Source organism: Vidua macroura, chromosome 5 (assembly GCF_024509145.1).
Source record: "Vidua macroura isolate BioBank_ID:100142 chromosome 5, ASM2450914v1, whole genome shotgun sequence".
In the NCBI taxonomy this organism is placed as follows: Eukaryota; Metazoa; Chordata; class Aves; order Passeriformes; family Viduidae; genus Vidua; species Vidua macroura.
The window spans coordinates 40179140-40205454 of NC_071575.1; the positions used below are offsets into that span (position 1 = coordinate 40179140).

The window sequence follows — 26315 nt, forward strand, 5'->3', positions numbered from 1 at the left end:
AGCTCACCTGCATTGAGTTTTTCCTGAGCTTGGGGTAGTATCCAGGCACTCTGCCCATGCTGGCTCTAGAGCTACCTACATATTCTGCTGGCTCACATATTTTTACCTTGCACACACAGTCTGAATTGTAAATGCCTTCCTGTAGTTCCAGTTCCAACAAATGCAATTATGCCATAACTTAGATGTTGTTTTATTTATGTGTAAAATATTTTTAAAATAAGCAATTACACTACATACTCTTCAGTCTGCCAGGGGACTGGCTTACAAGCACAGCAGTTCTGGTGCTCAGTATTTTAGTTTGAAATGCCATCTGAAAGCTTTTGCCCATAGGGTTCATATATTGTTATTGTGTTTTGTTGTGGTCCTTTATTTTATAGTGACTTGCAAGCAGATTGAACATCTATCCTCTTGCCTTTTGCTGTGCCCTGAGTGATTGTGTTCTAACAAAGAATAGAGGTGTTTTTTCCGACTGCTATGAATTAACCACTTACTTAACCCACATTCTCTGTTACAAATTAACCTGTTCATTAATGCTCTAGGCCACAATCATGTCAGGAAGTACAATGAGTTTGAATCATGAGAACCCACAACCTCGTAACCAGCTGGGAAGACAAGCCAGCTTCCAGGAAAGAAGTTCTGTAAGGCCACATTACAGTCAAGCTACTCGTAGCAACACATTGCCATCAGATGTGGGGAGAAAGTCCATGGTTCTGAGAAAATTTAAGCAAGAAATGAAAGAAATAATGTCACCAACTCCTGTGGAGTTACACAAGGTCTGTAATTTTTCTTCTGACAGCTTTGAAATAATATATTCAGCACAGGAACTCTAATTATATGGCAACACAGTAAGCACTTTTTATAATGACTCCACAGACATAATTTGGGGGCCATGCATATTAGTTCTTACAAACACATTAATGATAGATCCTTGTGGGGGAAAACAAATGAATAAGATGCATCCTTGTCTACTATTTCATTTTACAATAAATCCTCAAAAGGCACTGCTCTTTTGACAGGAGCATCCACTGGTAATTTGAATTGACAGGACCAATAACTCTTTTCTGCAAAATGTGTTCATTAAGAAAGCAAAGTTTAATTTCTAGAAAACAGATTTCTTCAGGAAATTACTCAGGAGGGTTTGGGGCTCCCATAAGTCCTTTTTTAAATTAGCACTCATTTTGAATCAAATACAAGAGATTGGATGTACATAATATAGAATGTTATTTCAAATTAGGTATTGCTTCTTTTCCCTTTAAAATTCCTTTGCTCTGAAAAGGATAAATAATCTTCAGACTATGCAACTTCTCACTGCTCAAGATGGTTGAAATCACTCCGTGATATGGAGGTAGCACTGGATAAAGTTTGTTTGGATTTGCACAGCAAACACCACTTCAGGTCTCAAGTCCAGTGAGGCCATAAGAGCAACCAGTTTGAGGGACATGATAATGTTGTTCTCCCTGATGGGAATGAGCATCCCATTTCCTGCACCCATCTTCCTCTAAAGGTCTGAGATCTTTCCAGAAAGGAGGCAGAATACAGGGAAATTTCATTAATATGTCACCTGGTCATTCTCAGGATATTTGGGTTGGTTTCTAATCCCTGTGGATTTGCCTGAGTTTAGTCTGTAGTTCAGTTGAGTTCAGTAACGTAAGGACTTGCTGCGTGTGGGCTAAATGAATGTTTATAGAAGGTAGAAGAGAATTGATCTCGTATATGGTAAATTAAATCATTGCCAGTGTATATGATCAATAAGGATGTGTTGTCATAGTTTTAAGCTATTCCTGTTTCCAGCTTGATGTCATCAGTGGAGTTAGGTACTGTGCTCAGTTTTTCTGAGTGGTGAAAATATGAAATATAAAACCAAAATATGCCAGTAGGCATTTCACGATGTGCTCACATTCAACAAAGGCACAGTTCTGGATTACAAAACCAGCCTTCCATGTTAAAAAAAATTGTTACCTGGAAAGGAGTCCTGAGACTTCTGTTAATAAGTCAGCGGTATTCTGTGATAGTAACTAGCTGTTAGAGTCCTGGGCAGTACAAATAACCTGTCCATGAGCTTTCTTTTGCTTCACTGACCATTTTTAAGATTGCTTTGACCTTCCCTTGGAGTAATTTCCAGATTTTGTTCAGACAATATACGCAGGTTTCCCCTGTCTGTTGAAGCAATGCTGAGTTTGCTTTTACTGTCTGTTCTGTCATCCAGAAAAGTGAGTCATTTCCTCTCTAAAAAGCTAAACATTTAACCTGTACAGAGGATTTTCCAAATCCTTACAGTCATTCAAGAAAAATAGAAACTAGTGACTGGATCTTATGCTCTGATTCCCCAAAGTAAGGGTGTACCCCTATGACACATGCAGGTTAGCAGAGGCAGCATGGACTGCTTTTTATCTGAGCAAGTTCTTACTTGTTAGTTTTCCTGCTGGTTCTTGTGTAGTAGTGTGCCTGCTACTTTCTGTCATGTATTCATGTTCATTTTTGTATTAGACTTCTAGTTTAACACTAGTAACCTGTTCCTTTGGACAGCTTGTTCAGTCAGAGTTTTCCAAAAGATCTGCAATGCCACAGGAATGACTGTAAGGGAAACACCTTGGTTGAAGTAGTTTTCATGTATCCTCTTGCTGGCAATGTGTTCTGCCCTCTGGAGGTAAATGTCTTAATTAGATGGGCCACTGAAAAACAGGAAGACTTGGAAAACTGTGATGGTATGGGCCATTTTGAGATACAAGCTAAGGCATAGCTTGTCTAAGACCCCCCTCGGCAGATTGTCAAGCATGTACTTGGCTACGTGCTGCTGAGCTTTCCCAGCCTCACGGGCAGGGCAGGGCAGGTGCCTTTGTCCTATGTCAGTGTGATGAGTCTGCATCCCTGCTGAGGCAGGGCCTGTGTGCCCACAGGTCAGAGTTCAATTTTTTAGCAAAGTAACCTGAATTCTTCACTGCTCCTTCTCTCTGCATTGCATTCACCAGTTGTGCACCTGAACTGTCTTGTGTCCTGAGGAAACTAGGATTGAGATAAGTGTCCTACAAATCTCTTCAAACATTTGTTCTAGATGGTTTAATAACATTTAATTTAGCTGGATAGTGTATTGCTATATCAGTACCCCAATTTAATGAAGGCCTTTAATGATTTTATCTACTTAGGTAATAATACAGATTAATATTTTTCTAAAAATCATAGCAGACCATTTTTAGAAGTATCATAGAGCACACTTTCCTCTGAGAGCAAAAATATGCACTAGGATCAGATAATTTTTCAATATTATTATTGCAAGTAGTCATTAACCTAAAATTACAGTCAGTTAAAATATCTCAATAGCTGATCTGTGCAAGATGCATGAATTTAAATTAAGCATTTTCCCATAGACTTGAGAGGGAGAAGAGGCATAGGCACAGACTCAAAATGTATAAGCTTGTGTTTTAAATTTGTAACTATTTAATTGCTTATGAAATAGGAATTAAATTTCCAAATCCACTTTCTTTTTCCCTTAGGCTCCTGATGTAAATTTAAAAGTCTAACAAATCACCCAAATGGAGATTTTGCTATTGAGATCAGACCTTCTAAAGAGTTGTGATCAGCAGTAGATAAACCAGCATGATTTAGGTGTTATGTGAATTGTCTGCAGTTTTATTCCTTTCAGAGAGGATTGCTGCAAGTCAAGATGAGGAACCTGTGGTAGGGCTTTTTCCATACCCATTATTAAATAGAAATTTCAGGTAGCAAGGCTTTTTTATCTTTGAAGAATATATGTTGCCCCGGGAAGAATTAGCCCCAAAATTATAACCTCTAATACAAAAGAAAGTTGTCTGCAGTTGACTTCCATCTGAAAAATGTGACAGCTGTCAAACATGCAACAAAGTTAAATTGCTACCTCATCCCTGAAGTAAGCATCAGTTTCTTTAAGTTCCAAGCTCCTGTTAAGCACCGCAAAAGTCAAGAGAAGATAGCCGTAAGGGAAGCAGGTTGTAAAAATCTAGGATCTGTAGATCTGAAGAACCACAACCATCAGAAAATACTTTGAAATGTGTAAGTTGTGATTGATAACAGACTTGGGATGATCATTCCCAAGGTCTGTGCCCCTCCCTGTCCCCTGTGTCCTCCATTGCACTAACTTCCCACTTTCCTCTACAGCAAAACGCCTCTTTCATGCCCTTTGTAATTCGAAATGCTCCATTTTTTGTCTCACAAGGTGGGCATGAAGTAGCATGTGCATTATTACAGACAAGATCCGGGTTTAGGTGCGCTAATGTGTAATGGCTCTTCCTGTAGGTGTCTAGAGCCGAATTTGTGCGTGTTCTGTTTGCTGATAGATCGCTCAGTGAAAACAGGGGAAAAAGCAACACTGTCATTGAACATATGAATGGGACACTGTCCCTGGTGAGCTATTCTACACTCCAGTTTGGCTTTGAGAAGGTCTTGACTGTAACAGTGTCCAGTTTGGGATCTGAAACTTAAAGAAAGATGTTGACCATATGGACAGGGTCCCGAGAAAAACAAGCCTTATTTCACATCACTGCAGAGAAAGACAGAATAAAGTGATCTTGTTCTCTGTGGATAGCAACAGGCTTAAGCCTCAGCAAGGGTGATTTAGTTTAGACCCAAGGGAAACATCTGAAGGACTAGAAGGGATTACTTTAATAGACTATGGAATCTTGATTACTAGAGATTTGAAAATGTGGGGTAGATAAATGTATCTCTGAAATGGCTTAGGTGCAGCTGATCCTGTCTCAGGACAAGAATAAAGTCTAGATGACTTCAGAGAGTCCCCTGTTTCATGTGCTTTTGTAGTTCATCTGGGGCTGGATCCAGTTCCATTTGATTCCAGTGCCTGAAGAGGGGGAAAAGAAAAGGAGTAAGTGGAAAATGGAAGTTCCTTTTAAAAATTGTGCCACCTATGCTAGAACAGGACAGAGTATTTCAAGTCTTCTTCTCTTAGGCATTATAACCCATTTTTACATAAACTTTTCAAGGCTTCTTTAAGAAGCAGTTAACTTGAAGAACTTCTGTCCTTTGTGATGCTGAGGATAAAAAAGTTACTTTGCTAGAAGAGAATTTGGGTCTTGGTCCAGAGCTAGTTATTTTTCATTTCTGCCAGGAAGTGCACAAAAATCTGTCAGTAAAATATATCTCCCTGTTTTGTTTTTTTTTTTTTAGTCTTCAGAATGGTGGTCTTACAGCACTTTTGTAGCAGCTTCATACACACTTTTCATTAAAGCCATGTTAAACACGCTGTGATATCACAAACAAAAGCCTCTGTTCATAGCAAATTACTAGAATTTCCCTAGAGTCCTGCTGATAATAGCTTCTGTTGATACAAATTAAAATCATTTTTTGATTAATTATTGTGAATTTGTAGATAGGCTTTTCAGTAGCTGAAATGACTATTGACTCCTAAAGTTCATGCAGGGATGGAGGACATATGACAGGTTCAGCTAGAATTTATCTTGGAGGAGGATGGAGGAAAAGAGGGCAAAAAACTTAAAACACCACAGTCCCTGCAAAGTATGAAATGACAGCTCACACCCAAAAAAGTCACTGGCAGGAAGAAAACCTTTAGCTTAAGGGGACTTTAGGTGTGGCTTTCTGCTTTGCAGTGCTGTTCAGGGGGAGAAAAACAAGGGAAGAGAATGAGCTGGGGTAAAGTAAGGGACGAACACCACTTCGGGGTGTTTGTGCTCCCCATGGCACAAGACTCTGATGTTTTCACAGCAGCCCCACAATGCACCAGCCACATCTACAGAGAAAATGGTGCTACTGCTGCAGCCGCTGCCCTTGTATCCAATTGCTCTCAGCTGCTGCCCAGGACAGCTACCAAACCTACTAGGGTGTGTGATTTCATTCTGGTCAAAGCAGGGCTGATACACCCCTAAAACCAAGTCAAGAAAAATGCAGAGAGCAGGAAAGAAACCCAAATCCTTTATTCCTGTTTCGAGACAGCCTGGTCTCAAAACCTTCTGGCATACCTTTTCACACTGGCAATTTAAACAGGAGCTCAGCAGCTTTCTGAAGGCAGCACCAACCAGTGCTGTGCCACAGTACTGCTGTGCCTTGGCATCCTTCTGTGAAACACTGACCAAGTCCTCAGCCTGCTTTGAACAGGACACTGGACTAGAGACTTTCCAAAGTCCCTTTCAATTCAAATGATTCTGTAATTCAGAAACATCAGGAAGGAATTCAATGGCTGGTGCACACACAAGGATGCAACACATCCTTGGAACATTATTTGTACCAAGCCACTATAAAATTTTGGAAAGTTAATGTCATTTTTATGAGCCAAGGTATGATATACAGCACTAAAAACACAGGTTTGACTGTGCAACTGTATCTGTGCACTGTGGCAGACCACTCACACAATTTACTTGCATGCGTCAGCACCCCTGGTGTGAGGGAGGACCAAGAAAAAATAAAAACCTAAGCATGCCACTTACCCACAAAGAAGTCTCTATCTGTCAAATAGCTGAATTCACAAAACTATCTGTGAGGACTTGTCTTCTGAATACCTGAAAAACCTTCTCCTAACTGTTTTACTACCTTCTGTTTCCTGCTTTTTAATAACCTTATGGTTATGTAACTGTAAGAACACTGCCTGCAAGCTCTTTCAGAAGGAGCCTTATTTGTACTTCCTTAAAAGATTGCATTATAACTCTTATACTGAGCACTTCTGAGGTTAGGCTTTACAGGGTGGACTGCTGCCTGCCCAAAACCAGGCAGTCTAGAGCTTAAACTGACAATGGTTTTTATTCCCTTGATTGCAAGACACAACACCAATTGTGTGAGGCCAGGTCTTCATACTTGAAGCCAAACTAAGCCTTATCTTGTACTCAGATCCTGGCAGCTAGAGAATAGAGAGACAAAACACTAAGAATGAAAAAGTGACACCAGAAAAGGTGGGCTAAATACCACAAATTTCCAGCTGACAAGTAGAAGTGAAAAGGGGTGTTTATTTACAGAAGAATAAGGTGGCTTCTGAGAATATTAACATAATGTCAAAATGGCAACAACTTTAATACTGTAAGTACTAAATAGTAGGTAAGTGATCTCTCAATGTGAAAAAAAAAATCACCAAAACCATCCTAGGAAGAAAACCTGTCTCATGCTTGTAGAAATGGGGACAAAGTTTTTTTTTCTTTCTCATCACATCACCTCTCCTCCACAGGTAACTTTATACAAAGACTCTGATGGAGAGGACTTTGGGTTCAGTGTCTCAGATGGTTTATTGGAAAAAGGAGTGTATGTTAAAAACATTCGACCAGCAGGCCCTGGTGATCTGGGAGGTTTAAAACCATATGACAGACTTCTGCAGGTAATGTTTCTGGCACTGTGCAGATTTAGCAAGAAGAGACATGACATACAGATTACTTTGTAAAAAGGTTTTTAACCACACTTTGTGGTATTTGGGAATGTGTCTTTGGAGATGGAATTGTAGAAAACCACAATTTTGCAGTTTTGTTACTTGGAACAGCCCTGTAATCTACATTGCTTATTATATTTTAAGTAATGAGCACCACTGTTTGTCTGTATTTCTGCTGGGAAGGGATGTGTGTAGGGGGACCAGGAAGGACAAATGACCATAATTGCTCTGCACCACAGGCTGTGCTGTGTAGATTTCTTAGATTTCTTTTCTTGGCAAGAAAAGGCAGCACTTCGTGGAGCTTTGGACTTTTATGCAGTGGCACTAAAACTGGATTTTCTGTGCAGTCAGGTTTATAGCAACAAATCCTTTCAGAATGCTAGGTATTTTTGAACTCCAAAGGAGACATACAAATGGTCACTAGGAAGCTGCAATTTCCCACAGCGTTTTCAGACAGGTGTTTATTTTTTGCTTTTCTTGATGCAGACCTGAGAATTATTTCTGCGTTTAATCCAAGTATTGACTGACAGAGTTGGAATAATGTAATACTTACTCAGCACCACACTTACCACAGTGCCAAGTTGGACTATGATGGAAAAGCCAAATTACTTCTCAACTAGCCTAATAAAATACTTTACATAAATTTTTATATATTAGATAAAACCAGAGAAGACTTGAACTGAATTGAAATTTCAGATGTGTTCTGTATTTAAATTGACAAACACCATGAAAGACAGAAAATCTATGTGCTGTTAAATGTCATTATTGGAGTGAGCATTGTGAAAGCTGGCAACAGCCAGCACCAGCGTAAATATCCCCACTTTTGCTTCATTCTCTTTAAAAGTGAGTAGAAAACTTAATTGATGTCTTCAGACCAAACATCACAGTTAAACAGTCTTATGCTGGGCACTTGGAATAGCTAAATGAAGCTTCAGATTGTCTTGTGATCTCTTTTTTTTTTTTTTCTCCCATAAAACAGTAACAAAAATCAATCTTCTCATCAATCAGGTAAACCACGTTCGCACCAGAGACTTTGACTGCTGTTTGGTTGTGCCCCTCATCGCAGAATCTGGCAATAAGCTGGAACTGGTCATTAGCAGAAACCCACTGGCATCTCAGAAAGGAAGCTCAGAACAACACACTTCAGGGAGTGGGGAGTGGAGCGACCCGAATGCTGCCTTCCTTCAGCAGAGCGGACACACCAATGTTAGCACGGAGACACGGGATCCTACAAATACCTTATAGCAGAAACCACTGGAGCAGGACATTCGGTAACAAAAGACAATTATGGTGCTAAATCCATTCAAGATTTCTCTGAGATTGAGGCTCAGATGTTGTACAGCACTGAAAAGCACAGGAGGTCAGTTGGTCTGTCTCAAGGCTTCTCTTAATCCACAGTTACTTTGGAAATAGTTTCATTCTTCATTAAGTCATTTTCCATTCTAAACAATCTAGGATTAGTTACAAAAAAATACATAAGGGCCTTTTTTTTCCCCAAATAAGAAACTGGGGAGATGTTTTAAACATGATCTAAATGTTCTTCTCCCTTCAGCAACAGCAGCTGTTTGAGGGAAAAACATGGAGTTAACCTCTGCTAACAAACAGTAGTGTCCAGGTTATGCTGTTTTTAAAAATCCTTTTATGAGGAAGGTGCTGCTGTGTGATGGACAAGGCAGAGTGGTTTCCTGCACTGGGTTTTCCTGGGAAATGGCTACATCTCTGATTTTGGAAACCTTTATTCGCTGGCGAGAAGGGTACACATATTACACAAAGCAGAGTTTAGATGCTATAACAAAATGCTTACAGGAAGTTGCAGTTTGCATTGAACATTGCTCACCACTTCAGCAAACCATATGTTATTCCCTATGCAATGAAATAAATATTTAATGGTATGTCCTGCAATCTGTGGGGATTTTTAAGCAGAGACTTTTTTTTAGTGGGATAAAACCTCTGACAAGGGATTACTGAAAAGAGCGAAACTGAAATGAGTTCAGACAAATTAGAAATGTCTTTTTAAAAGAAAATGGCTTTTTTAAAATATGTCAGTGGAGATTGATACAAAAGCTCTTTAATGATCCGTAAACCTGTAAACTTATAGTCACACATGAGCTTTTTAAGTCAATCAGTTTCTTGAAGGAAGAAAGGTCCTATTTAATATGCTTTGTTTTCAGCCTTCTTTACAATAAACATTACCCCCTGCAACAAATTTTTAGAATATAAAATTGTAAATATATTTTGCAAACACATCACACAAATTGTCTCCTCTCCCCTCTCCCCCCAAGCAATAAAATACTGCCAGTTGCTTTACATGCTCACCAGCAGCTGCAGTGGTTTATTCTGGTATTCAAGTTGTTATTAGTAATTATTCTTATTGGTGAATATAAAGATACTGGATTTGTACATTTGTAGAGTCTCCATATCTAAGCAATCACCTTACAGAGTTGTTTCTGGTCTATTTAAACTGTTTAATGTATCCCTCTTGCTGTTTCCAATACATAAACAAGCTCACTTGCCCTGCACACACAAAGTATCTCTGATTTCTATTTCAGCACTGCCAGAAAAGGTCAGAATGACATTACAGGCTGAATCATGTAAAAAAATAAAAACAAAACAAAACAAAAAGGTTCATGAGTCACTTAAATATGTATTTTTATTTGTAACAAATAAGTATTAAACTGTAAAGTATTTTTGTACAAATTTAATACTTTAATAGCATGATATTTATCGTCTATGTTATGTTTTTTGAAATTAAAACTGTTGCAAATATTTGTATGGAAAAACTGTATAAATTGAAATAAACAGTGATTTGAAGACATTAAAAATGAGGTAGAGTTTTTCTACTTCGTATTTTTCCCAGATTTTCCCCCATGGTTTTAGAAAAAATACCATTTTTATGTTTGTGATATACTTTTTCCTACCCTATATGAAAAGATTGTTAAAGGTAAGCAGGTTGTCCACATTTTAGTGCAATGTGTCTGATGTTTGATTTAACATTTGATTTATTAATCTCAAAATTGTAATGCAGCAAGTCCCACAGTATACATGAGCATGAGAAAGCTGAAAGTGGAATGTTATTTGAACTCTGATTTGGAGTTTTGCTTTCCTTACCAAGATCATCATCAGCATACAATTATTAGCTAAAGCAGCAATGGCAAGTTCTACATCATAGAAAAAGTTTTCTATGTCACTGATTGCAACTTTCTTGTTATGTCTATAACAAGATTAAAATCCATAATCCCATCAAAGCTTCATGGCCACAAATCTGTCACATCAGAAACACCTAGACCCCTTTGCAAACTGTTTTTTTTACTCAAAGAATCTATCGTTTTGGCACATCGGTAAGAGCTTCTCATCAATACTGCAGCATTTGGAGATGGATAAATCGTGGTATGGACAGCTAGGAGTCTTTAAACCAAAATACATCCTTGTGTATTTTTAAAAGGAACATCTGGAACCTCAAACACCTGTAAATTCATTCTTCAGCAAAACAAAAGAATTACATGATTTTTGATGACCAGTACACCAGTGAATCTACTAGAAATGGATCACTGAAAATTTAAGAGGTTCAGCATAAAACAAACTCTTCTTCATAGAACATGCAAAACCAAGAAAGCCTTTGAAAGGCACTTCCATATTCAGCGTCTCCATCCCAAAAATCTTCAACAGGTTCAGTAAAGGTTCATACCTTGACCAATTAATAATTGTCTGTTAGCTTTTGAAAAGCTTCCTAGGAATTTGCTGTCCCAATGTTAGATTCTTAAGTCTGGAAGATCCAAGTGGGGATTCTTCTACTGTTGTCTGTCAAAACAAAACAAAAACATTACCCAAGTTTGAAACTGACCTAAAACACATTCGCTTCTTCAAAACAGGCTCTTTCTCCATGAGCTCAGAAATTAGACGTAATGAAAAAAAAAGCATTTGTTATCAGGTTTGACTTTATAAAAATCAATTTCAATTATTAAATTTTATATACATCTCTCACAGCATGTCCCCTAAACACTGACATTTGTGCACTATAAGCTGATACAGGCTAAGCTGCCCAACGGATCACTCTGAGAGTAAAAAATGTATACGCTTACTACTATTGATCTTTTTTTTCTGTATTAGTCATATATTACTCTGCAAAAACATCTGCCAAATTTGACTGCTTCACCAATTACTGGTCAACTTGAAAATTATTAAATAAATGTTAGTAAAACAATTGTAACAGTGCCCTGGTGACTTGCAGTGGTGAAAGAGAGTGCAGAAGTTTGTTTTAAACTTCCTCAGTATGGAGATACTTACCGGGGGTATTTTTGTAGCATCCTCAGATGCAGGGATTTGTCTTTTACATGGACTTTGCTGCAAACTGCCAATCTTCTCTTTACTGAGAACTGATGACCCTTCCTGTATCATGAGGTCACTTTGAAGTTCAGGTGGGTCAGGAGCACCTTGAGTAACAGAAACAGACAGAGTCTCGAGCTCTTGACTTTGCCAGCACTTCGTCAGGGGAGAGAGCGTTTGTTTGGGACAGTTGTTTGTTTCTGCAATTGCCTCTCTCAAAAATCTCTGCAAACGCGTTTTTCTGGTGATCTGCTTGCTCTTTACCGCTCTCCTGAGGTGCAGTTCCTCAGCTATGACATAGACACGGCAGCGTCCCCTGGTCACAGCTGTGTACACATGCTGCCAGTGCTGCCGGCCGGCGTTGCCAACCACATACACCACGGTCCTTTCCTCCGAGCCCTGAAACGTGGGAGAACTCTAATTCAAAAGCTGATCTCCAGGAAATAGTTAAAAAAAAAGACAAGAGTGATGAAGTTGGAGGCAACTGGGGACACTCCTGAGAATGTTTTCTATCCTGTATTCAAGGAATTCTAGTTTCAAGAAAAGTTTCTGGTTCTTTCATGAGAGAATAGAGTACATTAGCTCAGCTCAGAGCTGCTGTGTTTTTACCTGGAACGTGTGAATAGTTCTGGCCCAGGCATGCTTTATGTGACACAGCTTCCTCAGTGCCTTGTAGTTCACAGTGTACGTGGAGCCGTACGTGCTGCTGATGGTCAGCAAGCGCTGCTTATCAATTTCTGCATCCTAAAGGAATAGCACAACACTCAGCAGTGAGCCTGGATCAGCAGCGGGAGCAATGTCTATACTTCCCCATTCTAGCTTGCCCTGAAATTACAACGGCTGCAACGTCAACCAGCTCAAAGTTTCAGAAGACAGTAAACCAAATAAATTGCTGTCTCACTGACCACCTTGAAGGAAAAGAGTTTTCACTGTTCAAAGCCTACCCTAACTACTCATACTTTCACTGCTCAACTCACTGAACCCAGCAAGAAAACCAGTTTTGTTACTGGTTTTTGTTTTGTTACCTGTTACTTTTAGGCCAGCTTGGTTTTCTGCCAGGGAAAACTTAAGCTGTAACATTACTTCAGACTACATTAAACGTTATCTTTTTCAATTACAATACATTTGAGTATTTACAGACTGTATTTACACTGAACACAATCAGACCAACTAAAACACATTGTACGAAAAAGCCCAGAATTGAAGTTAATTTTCTACCGTACCTTGCCTCTTCCATGCCTTTTACACAACTGTTTAGCAGAACTAAGTATGTATTATGGATCAAATTTTAAAAGTGTGAATTGTGTTGTTATGGGGATTCAGCAAGCACTGAATCATTTCCCACCAGGTTTTCTTTGTGCAAGTTCTTGCTGCAAGGATTTACCTCTGTTATGAAAAATATATCTCCATTGCAGAGTCGTTTGCCCTCCTCATCAGACTCTGCAGTGAGTGTGGTTTCTTCTTCACTTCTGCATTCCTGGCCATTAGAACCCTCTCTGACACCACAGGCTGCCAACAGATCCTTGAGATAAACATTGCGCGTGCTGGCAATCTTGTCCCCAGTTTGAAACAGAAGTCTGTTCTTATGGTCTCTAGGTCAGAGAAAGAAAAAGGGGAAATGTATTTGCAAAGTGTACATTTACCATCTCAGTATTTTTTCTCTTTCCACTCTCTATACTTGACCCAGATTAAAAACTTTTAAGAATATTTAAAATAGTTAGGGTAATGCATTTATGTCTTGAACTTTTGTAAAACAGTTTGGTAAAAAACAGAAATATAGAGAAGTACAAAAATATTTCAGAATCTATTCAGAAATCATATAGTAGCAAAAATAAAAATTAACCTTGAGGGCTTTTTATATCAATTTTGAATATTCAATAGTAACTTAAAATCTCAGAATTCACATAGTGAATTTAAATTAAAAGCAGTTTACCACTATTCAAAATGAGATTAAAGAATCCATCAAATAAAGTTTATTATATGAATGATTTATAACATAATCAGATCTAGATGGAACATTGGAATATTTTACGGTATTGGCCCAGCTGTAACACTTTTAAAAACAAAATTAAATTGGTCACAGGAAAAATGCGAAACACTTTTAACATTTACCTTGTTAAATGATTTGAATAGTGTTGGCAACAAAGTTCATTTATTAGATCACAATCTTGCCTAAATCACACAAAACAAGAACATGAACAAAGTCATGATATACAAAACATACAATTACAAGCAATGTCATATTAGCATTAATTTATAAATAATGGAAAAAGCCCTTTTTCGTCTCTGATGATCTTCCACCACCTATTAAGAACAATTACTTATTCAGAGTTTAGAAGAGAGAGCAGTATTTGTCTAAATACCACAGAAAGTTTCTGCACTGTACACCTAGATTAGCTAGATTTGTTTTTAAGATAAAGAAGAAAACTAAAGCTAAAACCTGGACAGATTATTTTCTGTCCGTGGATATATTAAAAATAGCAAGAAGATCTATTTGCTTTTTAAAGACTTGGAATTTTAACATTTAAATTCAGCTTAAGTACCTATAAATATAGTCTAGAAGAATCATACACAAAAATCACTAACAACAGGATTGTACCTGAATGCAGACTGGAGAAAAAAATTGATACCAGAGTTACTCAGCATTCACAAATCACTTATTAGCTCACTGGGAACCTGTAAATAGTGGGTGTTTTTTACTTACTGAGAAAATGTTCTTCACCATTAAAGGTGGAGGAGATTTTTCCTAAGTAGCCTTTTGTGCAGAACTCAAGGTTATGGACTATTGGTACTAGTGCACATTATCCCTTTTATCCCTTCAGTGTTTCTGCAAAGCCATGCGTACTATTCATGCTCCTGTGATTACTAACTTCCAATCTTTCTTCAAAGTGTGTTAGAGCCCTAAATCCCACCCTTCTTAAGTGATGACTATTTCAAGTGTCTAGTAGTTTTATACTATTGCCACTCGTCTCTCCAACTCAACACTATCTCTCCAACTCATCTATTTTTAGATTGTGGCTGCTGGCAAGGATTTTTTCAATGTCTGCCTGTACACTCCATTACCTTCTGAAAGCAATGAATTGCGATTGTTTGGCATCCTCCAATCCCGGCCCTTTTTTAAGTAATATCTTTATTGCAGTTTGTAAATCTGTTTTAAAAGATGTAAAAAGTAAGACATTAAAATATTCATAATTTTAAAAAGAAAAATATAATTCAATATGAAATTGCCTTTGCTTATTTCTTGCTTTAATGACATCTCAACTTGTTTAAAACAAAACAAAAAAGAAACAAAACCCACCCCAAAAAACTCCCACACAAAATGACACACTCCTAAAAGAAACAGAAATACACCATAAAACACTCAAGAAAACATCATGCACTAATAATCCACTATTAAAATCTGAGCAACAAGAGTATGATGGAAAGAAACAAATTCTTATTTCTGTGTTAAACAAAAGCTGCATGAAGCAAATTTCATGCAAAATAAAGTTTTGATACAGCTCATTGAAGAGGTAAAGATAAATATTTTCAAGCCACAGACCTATACACATGGATTTCACAAAAGAAATCTACTTTTAGTATTCTCTTTGCTGAGCATTTTGCTAGAGTAAGATAAGGTGATAATGTTTGTACTATTTTTTTTCTGCATTTCCCTTGAAGCGTTTTGATGCATATAAAAGAGAGGCCACTCAATCCACTTATACCCAATAAATGTCAAAAAACCTCGGTAAACAATGGCTCTAGCCCTGACCCCATACATTTTAAAAGAAATACTGGCATCCCTTCTTAGAATTTCCCTAACTCAATTCTACAGCTGGGAACACATTCCTGTCCAGCACACCATATTGTTACAGTCACTTTTTACTCAAATGATTCACCTCTGAATCAGTTCTGAAAATCTCTTAAGGTTTGACAGCTCCAGCTACAATAGAAAAAGACAACCACATTCGATTACAGTGGTGGAAGCTGTCCCCCATTTCAAAGTCTAACTGGTGAGCTGGAGCTCTACGGCTCGTTCTTTGCACTTAGAGGTCTTGCTGTGTGCACTTACTTAGAAGGCAAAAGACAAACTATGCATGTAGCATTTAAATTTATGCCACAAACAGCCAGACTAAAATTTTCCAAAATTTTTGTTCCAGACAATAGTCTATGCTTTACCAAAGGGAAAATCAAGATCAGAAACTGACATACTCTCACAATTCCCGCCAGCAGGCAAAGCAATAAAAATAAATTTCTTCTCCGGGACTGGCATTGTTATTTCCTCATTCCAAGCAGAAACTTTCAGCACCTCATCAAATTCAGGAAGCTGCCGGTGAGAGATTCTGGACCAGAGTATTGGAGGGAAACCGAAAAGTTATTTTCAGTTAAAGAATTCCAGCATATCATCATCTGCATCAGCCTGAAGTTCAGCACTTAGAAGTCTTTTATCATCTACACTACATGCCCTGAAAACTCTTTTCTCAGAGCATAATTTGATTTCACACTGAAAAAAAATGGTAGTTTATTCTCTAAACCCTCCATCACTGCAGCAGATACTTAGTATTACTCATATAGTTCTTCCCATGGGAGCAAAATGGACTGAAACAGGAAGTGTTATCAAAAAAGAAGTAAGAATGTTGGTAAAACACTTAGTAGTTCTGGACATCTTGCAAATGTTTAGAATATTCTCATATTCAATTAACATCAAAACCTAGATTTTCTTCTTAGAGGTTTAAAAAAGAAATCAAGCACTGATAGGAAACAGGATAATTTCCAAAACAAAAGTAATGCAAATGCTGGAAACATTTAGACTCTTTACATATTGATAGAGAAAAAAATAGAAAGAACCTGTGATGTAATGGCCCTTGACATCTAAACTCCAAGCAATTCAGTCTGTTGTAGTTCTTGTCACACTTATCAGCAATGTCTTTAAAGCTTCCTTTTTGGAGGAGCAATTGTAAGCCATTTTAGAAGGCATAAAGTCAGTTGTGCATTTACAACTCATTTGAAAACAACAGAGTAGCTGATAGCATAATAGTGAAATACATCCCATAAAATTCAAAAACATTCCAGCACACATTTTTTTGTCCAATACATACATCTGAAAAAATCTGTAGGGTTTTGCTGCTGTTGTTTTGGGGGTTTGTTTGTTTTTAAAACCAATGTTACGGATTTGGACTAAAAAAACTAACAGAAGCAATACTACAGAGTCAAATCTGGATGCACTGCTATTTGCAGGTAAAAGGCCAGACAAGAATTACAAGAATTTTTCACACACACATCAGGATATCCTACCTTGACGCATTATCTACAATTAGTTGCGATTCAGCTCTGTGGTTAGTTCGCAGTTCCACTGAAAAGCCTCTCGGTTTTAGACCCTCAAAGATATCAGCTAACATGTTTCCTGGGTCTATGCTTGGTAGCTGTCTAGTATCACCTAAACAGAATGCATGTTGGTTTTTGTGAGAAGGAATAACATATCATCTCTTGAAAATTGTCTTAAAAAAAACAAATACACTCAAGCCTCTACATAGTAACATCCATCCTTAATACAATTCACATGAAATCAAACTTTCAAGAATCTGAAAAACTTTGGGAATAAAGTTGTAGTGTAGTTTTTTTATACTCTTCACCCAGTAATGCTTTACTAGCAAGTGCAAATCCTTCTGCCTGATGAGCACTGACAGTGATCACATCTTACTCAAACACACTTTGAAAGCTACGTATTTTAAAACAAATGCCATAAATGGCCTGTCAAAAAGGAAACCTCTAAGAAAGCATAAAAAATTGACTTTACATTTCTTTGCTTTCCTTTTTATATTAAAACAAGATGATCCTAGCATTAAGAATGGCTTGAAAAGTCCGTTCTAACATACAATTCATATGCTAACAATTTAAGGAAATCAGAAAAGTTTTCCATTTGCAAGATGTAATAACCTACCACTTGGAAGTCAGAATAAGACAAAACACTGCTAAGCAGATAATGGAGATACTGATACTTTCATACCAACAAATTTGAAAATTGTCTACCTCATCTGACCTTAAGAAATAGCAGAAGTATCCAAGTACAGAACAATTGAACATTTTAAAAGACTCAGTGGGAGCTCTGATACTTACACTGTATATTGGGCATTATTAAACATTGTACAATGCTAAATTTGCTGTTTCACTTACCTAGAATAATAAGTTTTGCAAGCTGAGCATGCTCACACAAGAGTTTCAAAACTAAACTAAGAATGTGTACAGACACCAAACTTCCTTCATCCACAATGAGAACCGTAACTGCAGAAAATTTCCATGGCTGTTCTTGGACACTCCGCCTCCATGATTTAAAACTATAGATAATCTAGAAACAAATAAAGCAAGCTCTGACACTAATCAACTCCAAGCTATGTTATAAAAGTAGACAGTGCAGTATCATCTAATGCATGTAGAGCTATTATCCGAAATTCTCAACTTACACCTGTAAAGACCCAGAAGACTCAACCATTCAGTCTTATTTTCCTCCTCAGTGAACGCATTTCTAGCTAAGATTAGCAACACTGACTTACATAGAAGCACAGTCTCTTTTTTCCTGCAGGAACTGTTAAAGACACTAGGTCAGTAATAAGGTTGCTCAGTAACAGAACACCTCCTACTACAACCTGCTGTCATTAATAATACCCAAAATTGCATGGGGAAGGGGAACAGGCAACTAACTATCCGGTCCCCAAAGATAAAATAAGGCAACAGTACTTTTTATGTTATTATGATTTCTATTTATATGGGCTATTCTGTAACTCCAATGTCTTCTTGGCTCCTTTGCTACCTAGAACAAGGCAAGACTTGGCCTAAGTTTATTAACAGAGTTTGCTTTCTACTTTTTTCTAAAAAAAAAATTCACAATACCTAACATTAATTAAGGAAACTCTGTGCAAATGAAATTTCTCTCATTATTCAACTCCAGGCTACTGATCTTTTCATGAATGTGCTGCTATGATTGCTAGGCAACAGGATCCTAGAAAACAGCTCTACCACCTAGAAATTATTTTTGTCTTCATTAAAATAAAATGCAGAACTGAGAAGCTGAAAAAAACAGATGCCCTAGAGAAGCACAAGTTTCAGATCTATATAAATAGTAAAGAAACCAAAGTTTCAAATGTATTTCAAATGACTGGTTTATGATTCCCCCAAAACATAATGCTGACTTTCAGATGCTGATAAGCTGTACCCAAGCATTAACATTAATAACAATAGGCTACACATTTCTTAAGGGAAGTTCAATAACAAGCTGCTTTTTTTTTTCCAAAAGAAGAATGGACAGTACCAAAAGGTGTTTCAGAACCTAATAAAAAAAAAAAACAAAAAACACCAAGAAGCAAAACCCAAAACAAACCTTACCTGATGCAGTGTATATGCAGGAAGCTGTGTTTTTTCTCTCAAAAGACTTGTTGCCCTCCCTGTAGGTGCAGTGAATAGTACATTCAAATATTTTTTTGCACACATATTCTCTGATTCCCAGTGGTGATCAAATGTATTCCATTCCTCAGATGCATCCAAGTCTCCTTCAAAGTCCTTAGAAGCAGCTTCCACTTCTTTTTCCATTTGCTTTAAATGACGAAAAAGGCAGCTAACTATTGTACTCTTCCCACAGCCTCCTTTTCCACTTATGATTGTGACAGGATTAGAACAAATTTTTTTTACAGCAATCACCTGATCTTTGTCTACCTCTGCTTTACTTTGGATACCAGACACAGAGCCCACCTCCTTTTCAGGGAAGTGATTTTCACCATTATGATTGTCCGGATTATTTTCCTCTATTTCATGTGCCTGGGTAATATTCATTTTGTTATCTGCACTTTCTCTTGGTGCCTCAGAAATGTTAAGTATCTTTTTCACATCCACATCCAGTTTCCATGTGTGGTTTGACAGAAGGTCACCTACATACATTGCAATATCTTTTTCAGATCTGTAAAGATGAGGCAGAAACACCAGCGTTTTCTCCCTAATCACTACATTTTGATCTTTCAAAAATTCAAGAGATTGCCAAACATGCTCAATGGACATGTGTTTGGATACCAAACGAGCTAATTCATCTTGATCTTCGTATGTGTGTCCCATTTGTCTACAGCGTGACTTGAGCTGATCATACAGAATTAATGCATTCTTCTGCAAGTCAGGAATCTTCCAGAGGAGATGTTCACACTGACAGAAGGCAGCCCATGTTGCCTCACAGTAAGGAATGTTCATCTCCTTATACATAATCTTCTCCCCAAAAAGAGTAAAAGCAAACATAGATTTATTTCAGAAGATGTTAGCCTCTTGCTGAACAACATTCCTCCTAGTAAATACAAATTGCAATTCAGAAGGTGGAAGTTTGCAAAAATTTACTTATTTTTCATAAAGCAAAGTACTTAAAAGTAAGCTGTAATGATAATTCCTCTTAGTAAGCCTTCTGTATGAAACAGATACTTTAAAAATAAAAAACCTGGCACAGAAATTGGGTATTAGGGAGAACTCGTGCACACCAAGTAACACATTTTCATGTAAAGGTACACAAACTGTAGAAACAGAGCACAGGAAAGCCATTAGCCAGAATACTGTACCCAATTTTGAACGTGTTCAAGAAATATACCACTTGTACAGACACTACCACAAAACAGTGAAAGATCAAGATGTGCAAAACAGATGAACTATTGAGAGCAAGAAAAATTAATTACACTTGCTCAGTCGTAAGAGAAAGAGCTAAAGAGAGTCTTCAAGCAATAAAAAACTGCAGTGAGAATGCAGGTCCTTGAAGCAAGAGAGCAGCAAGTCCATACTGCATAAAGAACAGTCAAATTGGACACCAGGAAAATCTTTTTAAAGGAAATTATGTGAAACACCGGAATATATTGGCTACCCTGCTGAATCTCTGAAATTAGAGCTCTTAAAGGCAAGTCAGAACATCTATCAGTAAAAGCACTGGGGGCCTAAAGAAGAGGGAAAACCAACCACATTTGTGAACACCTAAAGTTATATCTCTCATGTGAGGTACAGGAGTGCTAAGGTGAGGCGCAGCAGCAAAGCTCACGACAAGCGCAGCAAAGGAAAACAGGAAGGTAAGCAACCTCTGCAAATTCCATTGCAAAAAACAAACTACTGGACCAGATGATCTCTTACAGAGAAACTTAACCTTACTATGAAAGCATAGATATTGTTCTATATATCTGGAAGAAAAGTCTCACTTACTGGTATAAAATTGAAGTGAACAGTTGAGGATTTTGGCCCAATTACCTCAAGCATTTTATTTTCTGTCTCTTGTGGAAAATACTAAACAAATGGTTGTAACAAAACCACTTTCAAAAATCTTCTGAGATTAATTAATTCTATACCAACTGGAAAAACAAAACCCTTTGCTAAAACTGAGTCCAGTACATCATCCATTTCCAAATAAGCTATGCTTAGCCCCTACAAATGCCCATTTAATCAAGCAAACCCAACTATAACAGTAGTCTAATGCACTTCAAATGCAGCAAACACCATATTTTTACCATACATAACATTAGTTACCCTGCTGAATCCAAGTTTCCATGGCTCATCCTTCAGTATCTCATCCAGTTTTGTTGCCATCTCGTCAGCTACCTCCTCACCATCCAGATCAGCCTTTCTTTCCCAACACATCTTATCTAACAGACAGCAAAAGTGGCGTGGCAGAAGAATTGGCAAGTACTCCAGTATCCTTGGAAAAGCCAGCGCTCCCAATACCGCCTTTCCTGCAACTGTACACACCATAAACACAGGAATTTTTATGTGATATACAAAGACTGTTGCAAAGCAATTTACACTGACTCTGGCTTCATCCTTCTGCCTCCCTTATATGCAAGACATTACAAATTTCTCTCATTTTCTTACTTTTTATCACCCTTTTCAAAATTTTTTAAAGTCTGTTTTCCCTGCTTTAAGAAATAAACAATGTAAACAGATGACATAAAAGCAGCAATGAAATGTGTTTACTTGGAAATTATGTATCATTCACTTGGTTTAAAATGCATACTCAACAGCATTTTGTAGAAAGTCAGTTCAGCCCTCACCACGCCTGCCTCTTACCTAAAAGTAATTTTCATACGGATGTACAGAAAAACATTTCAAATGCAAAACAAGAAAAGAGGCTTCTAAATTTGTAGTATAAGATCAGTAAAGGAACTTACCAAAAAAGTGCTCTCCACTGGCTTTCTCAATGACCCCAAAAATAAGCTATCACTTTCCCTGTTTACCTGTCATGGGCTGAGACTGAGGAATAATGAAACTGATTTGCTCTATATTTTGCTTTAAAAAAGTAATTTCAGAAGAAAGAAAAACAAATTTTAAAAGAATCTTTTAAATTTAAACAAATTTAAAAAGACTTTCAGAATCTTTAGCTCTTGGAAAAAAAAATAGGCTATTTTTAATTAAGTGTTAAGGAAAATTTAAAGCACTAATTTTTCTCACTTAAGTACTTTTTCTTACCCTCATAAAGCCAAAGATAAAACCTTTTCCCTTTTAAGCAAGTACTTAATTTACACGTAAATCATCAATACATACTATTTCTACACACAAAAAAATACCATGAAGGCTTGAAGAACAAACTACTCAAGCCCATAACAATTAATGACAACTAAAAAAATTTACAATCCTAATAGTAGCAACTGGGGGAGGGGAACGGTCTATATTACTGAATGATAAAGATTAAAGCTTAAAATGTAGCAAATTAATTTAAGGTAGATACTAGAAAAAAAATCACCAACTACAAGAAAGGTGAAGAGAGTACGTAGGCACACTGTGCAATCTTTTCTGTCATTACAAAATGAGAACAAAAAGCCCGGAACCCTACAGAACATTTTCCTCCCCTTACAAACGGGATTTGAAGTACAGTTAGTTCAAGTCTAGCAGAGGCTCTGAACTCTCCTGTTACACACAATTTGACATCCAAAAGCATCACCTCCATCATCTGACCTGACACTGCCCAGTAAGCCAGGTAGTGGAAAACTTTGCTTGCTTACACATAACAGTAGATAGACTCAACCTGTCTGTACAGGTTATGTAAACAGATCAGAGCAAAACAAGAGCTCTAACGCTGAGGGCACACCTCAGACATCCTGACTTTCTCTGTATTTCAGTGTTTTGCTTCAGACCAGCTAAGTCTGGTCCCACAGACTGAATGCCCTTTATTGACTGGAGTACCTTAGGAATGCAAGTGGAACACATTGTTTGGGTTTCACCCAGCAGGGATACTCAGTCAGTACTCTCAGAGACTGCATCACAGCAGGGACAAGGGGCATGTCTGCTTCAAAAGCACACTCCTGATCCAATCTCTAACACTCAGGTAGTCACACTCATGTAAATCACACCAACATTGCCCACAACAGCATCCTCAGAAGTCTGAACTATCTCCATGTGGAGACACACCAGTGCTTCCACAGTCTGCTCCCAGCCATACCAATCTGCTGACAAGCAGGATTCAAACACACCTAGACAGTCTATTTAGTGCAGCTGCTTAGGACTAGGCTGAACTCCCTTCACTGATCCCTGTATTACCTATACAACTTTTGAACATGTGCCAACCCTAAAAAGCCATCGCCACGGTGCTTAAGTGCTTTAAGCGATTAACCCATTTTTCAATATGCCTTGTTACAGCTGAATAAACTATAGGAGGCACCAATGTGTTTGCATGGTAGAATCACAGAAGCATAAAATGGTTTGGGTTGGACCTTAAAGATCAACTAGTTCCAAACACCTGCCACTGGCAGGGACACCTTCCACTAGACCAGGTTGCTCAGAGCCCCATCCAACATGGCACTTCCAGGGATGGAGCATCCCTAACACAGACAATTCTACTTAGCCTACAGAATTCAGCAAAGTCCTTCTGTATTCAGATCTTTAACTGATCAACTGTCCTACTGTCCTGACAGATTTTGAAATAAAAGAACCATTTTAATATACATTTCAAATGAATATATGTTACTTTGAATGTTGTATGTAAGATAGAACTCCTTAGCTTATAAAACAATTGGAACAGCACAGGATATACCTACATGATTTTGAGACATAATAGAAGATGTCATAATCCTTGGTATCTCTTTGGATCCCTCTTGTCTGTAGCTGTGAAACTTGGAACTGTTTTAGTTTTTCTTCAAGGTTGCTAAAACTCAGCACAGACTCCATAGGAAGCCAAGCAAAAAATTTTTCTTTCCAATCTTCAGGAACACGACATTCCGTAAGAAAGAGTGAAAATACTTGTCGGTTGTTTTCTTCTACATCAGTCTGCAGAAAATACGATGGATATCCTTGCACAAAGTACTTTGACCCCATTTTTTTAGCGTTAACATTAACTTTCCACCAAGGGTCAACTAATGGAAAACGTCCAACCACTTCATACTCCTTTTTGGTGCTACATTCCTGTATAATAACTGGATCATTAAAAAGAAAAACAAATCCAGTGTTAATTGACAGTCATAAAAATTAAAAGTTTGTGTTGATTAGGAATACTGTTGGTCCAATGCTTTTTTTTGTCTTTTCTGTAAGTTGCAGTAGTAATAGTCATAAACTCCTGATGACTGTCTCTCCACTAATATTTTTTAAAAAGTGAAACCAAACTCAGAAACAAGCACTAAAACTTCTTCTCGGAGCATGAGAAATAAATCTTGCCTTAATAATGAATTTATTAAGCTACTTAAATACACATAATATAATATAATATTATGATTTAATATGATGGTTTACTATTTATTCCACCTCAAGTTTACAACTGAATTTTAAACAGTTTTATTACAAAATATTCTATCACAATGCCTGCATAATCTTCAGATACCTTTGTATACCAAATATTTCCTGTGACTGGAACCACCAAAGTTATAAGGAATCAATATAATAAATTCTTAACATTTTGTATGACCTGGTTTGACTCCTCTTTGCCTTCAAAAAAAATAACACAATATTCCCTGATCAACAACTGCGGATTGCTATGATCAGAACAAAGTGGGTACCTATTTTTAGCAGGGCCTCTTCCTCACCAGGACAGCTCTTAGGTCTGTAATAACTTATTCATTTCTCCCTGGTTATTTAGCTCAGTTCAGCTATTTTAAAAACAACTTGCAGATAAAATACCTTTTAGGCAGAGGTTGCACCAACTTCATGTACGTTTCTAAGCTCTAAGCAGAAAGTTGGAAATCATTAACATCAAGCATCAACGCTCTCATATGTTATAAAAAAAAAAATGCGCTTTTTTTGTGTAAAGTTAATTTGAATGGGAAAATCTTATGTTTTCTTACTGCTGCAATGCTGTGCCCGTAGAAAAGCAGAGATCACGCTTCCCTTCCACCACCTATTCATCACCAACTTCAGTTCCCGGTCCCTTCTCTTGTGACCAACTCCGGCAGCGGGCAAAGGCCGAGCCGGGCCGGCGGGCCGGGGCCAGCGCCGCCTCCCTCGCCGCCATTCCCGCAGCGCCGGCCCCCGCCCGCCTCCCCCGCGCCCTACCCGGAGCCCGACCCCCGTGCAGGGAGGGCACCGCAGCCCGCCCGGCCCGGCCCGCTCCCGCCGACCCTCACCGGCGCGGCGCGGGGGCAGCGCGGCCGACAGCTCCCGCCCGGCGGCCTCCAGGAGCGCATCCTCCGCCAGCAGCTCCTCGAAGTCCTCGTCGCTCTCCTCCTCGTCGTCCGCCGCCTCCCACCGCGGCGACCGCAGGTGGCCCCACAGCTCCAGGGGCGCGCACCGCTGCCCGCCGACCTCCGCCATGCCGCCCCCGCCGTAGATCTGCCCGCCCTCGCGGAAGGGCGGGACGGCGGGCCCGGAGCGGCGCGGCAGGGCCGGGGTAGTCAGGAGCGACGAGTCCATTTTTTATTTATTTATTTATTTTTAACACTTCGGGACATAATTCTCTGTCTTTACATGACCCCTACCACAAAACCATCAGATCATAACATCGCACTGCCAGTATATCCGATATGTTTCACCCAGCTGCCCCCAGAGTAGTTTAATGTAATGGATAACTGGCAAACTGTTCTCCGGAAGGCCCTCATTGAAAACCACCTTTCCTTCCTTACACTGTAACCCTGGCAGTTGCTGCTTCGTCTTCACTTTGGCTCAACACCGGATCCTTGCCTTTCCCGAAACGTTATTGATGAAGTAAACTCATTGATGAAATACACCAAGCCTTCTCATGTTCAGTATTGATCTCTCACTGAAGTCCCCCAGAAATCCTGCTATTCAGTCATGAAAGCAAGTCTTTCTATAACCTGTTTTAAACTGATTTTTACTGATTAGTAGTTAGCAGGTTAATATTTGCCATGTTGTTACATATCTCTGTTTTTTCAGCAAAATTTTGCAGTTGTATTTTTGCATGTTCACACCACTAGCAAGCATATGTTTTCATCAAAGTCATGAGATTTATTTTTCTAAAAAAATAATCATTTTGCTGACTCCTGTATTTTTATTTGTCCTGTCTTTATTTTTTTTAACTATTTTCTTCCAATTTCTTATTTGTTTTGCTTTATACTGTCACACAGTACACTGGAGGCCACTGTGGATGTCCCACTGCTGCATCAGAGTACTGGCAAGAAAATTAAAGGAGATGCAAAAGCAGCAGATGCTGGTGGATTCTTCTAATTGAGATTAAATAACTGGGTGGTTTTGCACCCCAAAAGACCAAAGTGCAACACAGAAA

At 38.3% G+C, this 26315-nt stretch overlaps 2 protein-coding genes across 3 annotated transcripts in view; one reads left to right on the top strand and one right to left on the bottom strand.

Annotated features, from left to right (window-relative positions):
• The window catches only part of GRIP1 (glutamate receptor interacting protein 1), a 308983-nt gene extending 299043 nt beyond the window's left edge, over nt 1-9940 (top strand). For both annotated transcript variants that reach the window (XM_053978037.1, XM_053978036.1), the window contains exons 23-25: nt 540-773; nt 7157-7303; nt 8360-9940. In XM_053978037.1, coding sequence (XP_053834012.1) covers nt 540-773; nt 7157-7303; nt 8360-8596 — 618 coding nt within the window. In that variant the 3' untranslated portion in view covers nt 8597-9940. The remainder of the gene's footprint in view (nt 1-539; nt 774-7156; nt 7304-8359) is intronic.
• Nucleotides 9941-10034: 94 nt separating this feature from the next.
• Nucleotides 10035-26005, bottom strand: HELB (DNA helicase B). The gene is made up of 13 exons (XM_053978038.1): nt 25201-26005; nt 23686-24060; nt 21185-21393; nt 19034-19897; nt 17828-17999; nt 16949-17090; nt 15866-15996; nt 14738-14822; nt 13787-13846; nt 13059-13266; nt 12284-12418; nt 11636-12073; nt 10035-11149 (listed from the first exon to the last, which is right to left on the bottom strand). Exons 1-13 carry the CDS (start codon nt 25484-25486, stop codon nt 11060-11062), a joined length of 3195 nt encoding a protein of 1064 aa, XP_053834013.1. The 5' UTR covers nt 25487-26005; the 3' UTR covers nt 10035-11059.
• Between the last annotated feature and the right edge of the window lie 310 nt (nt 26006-26315).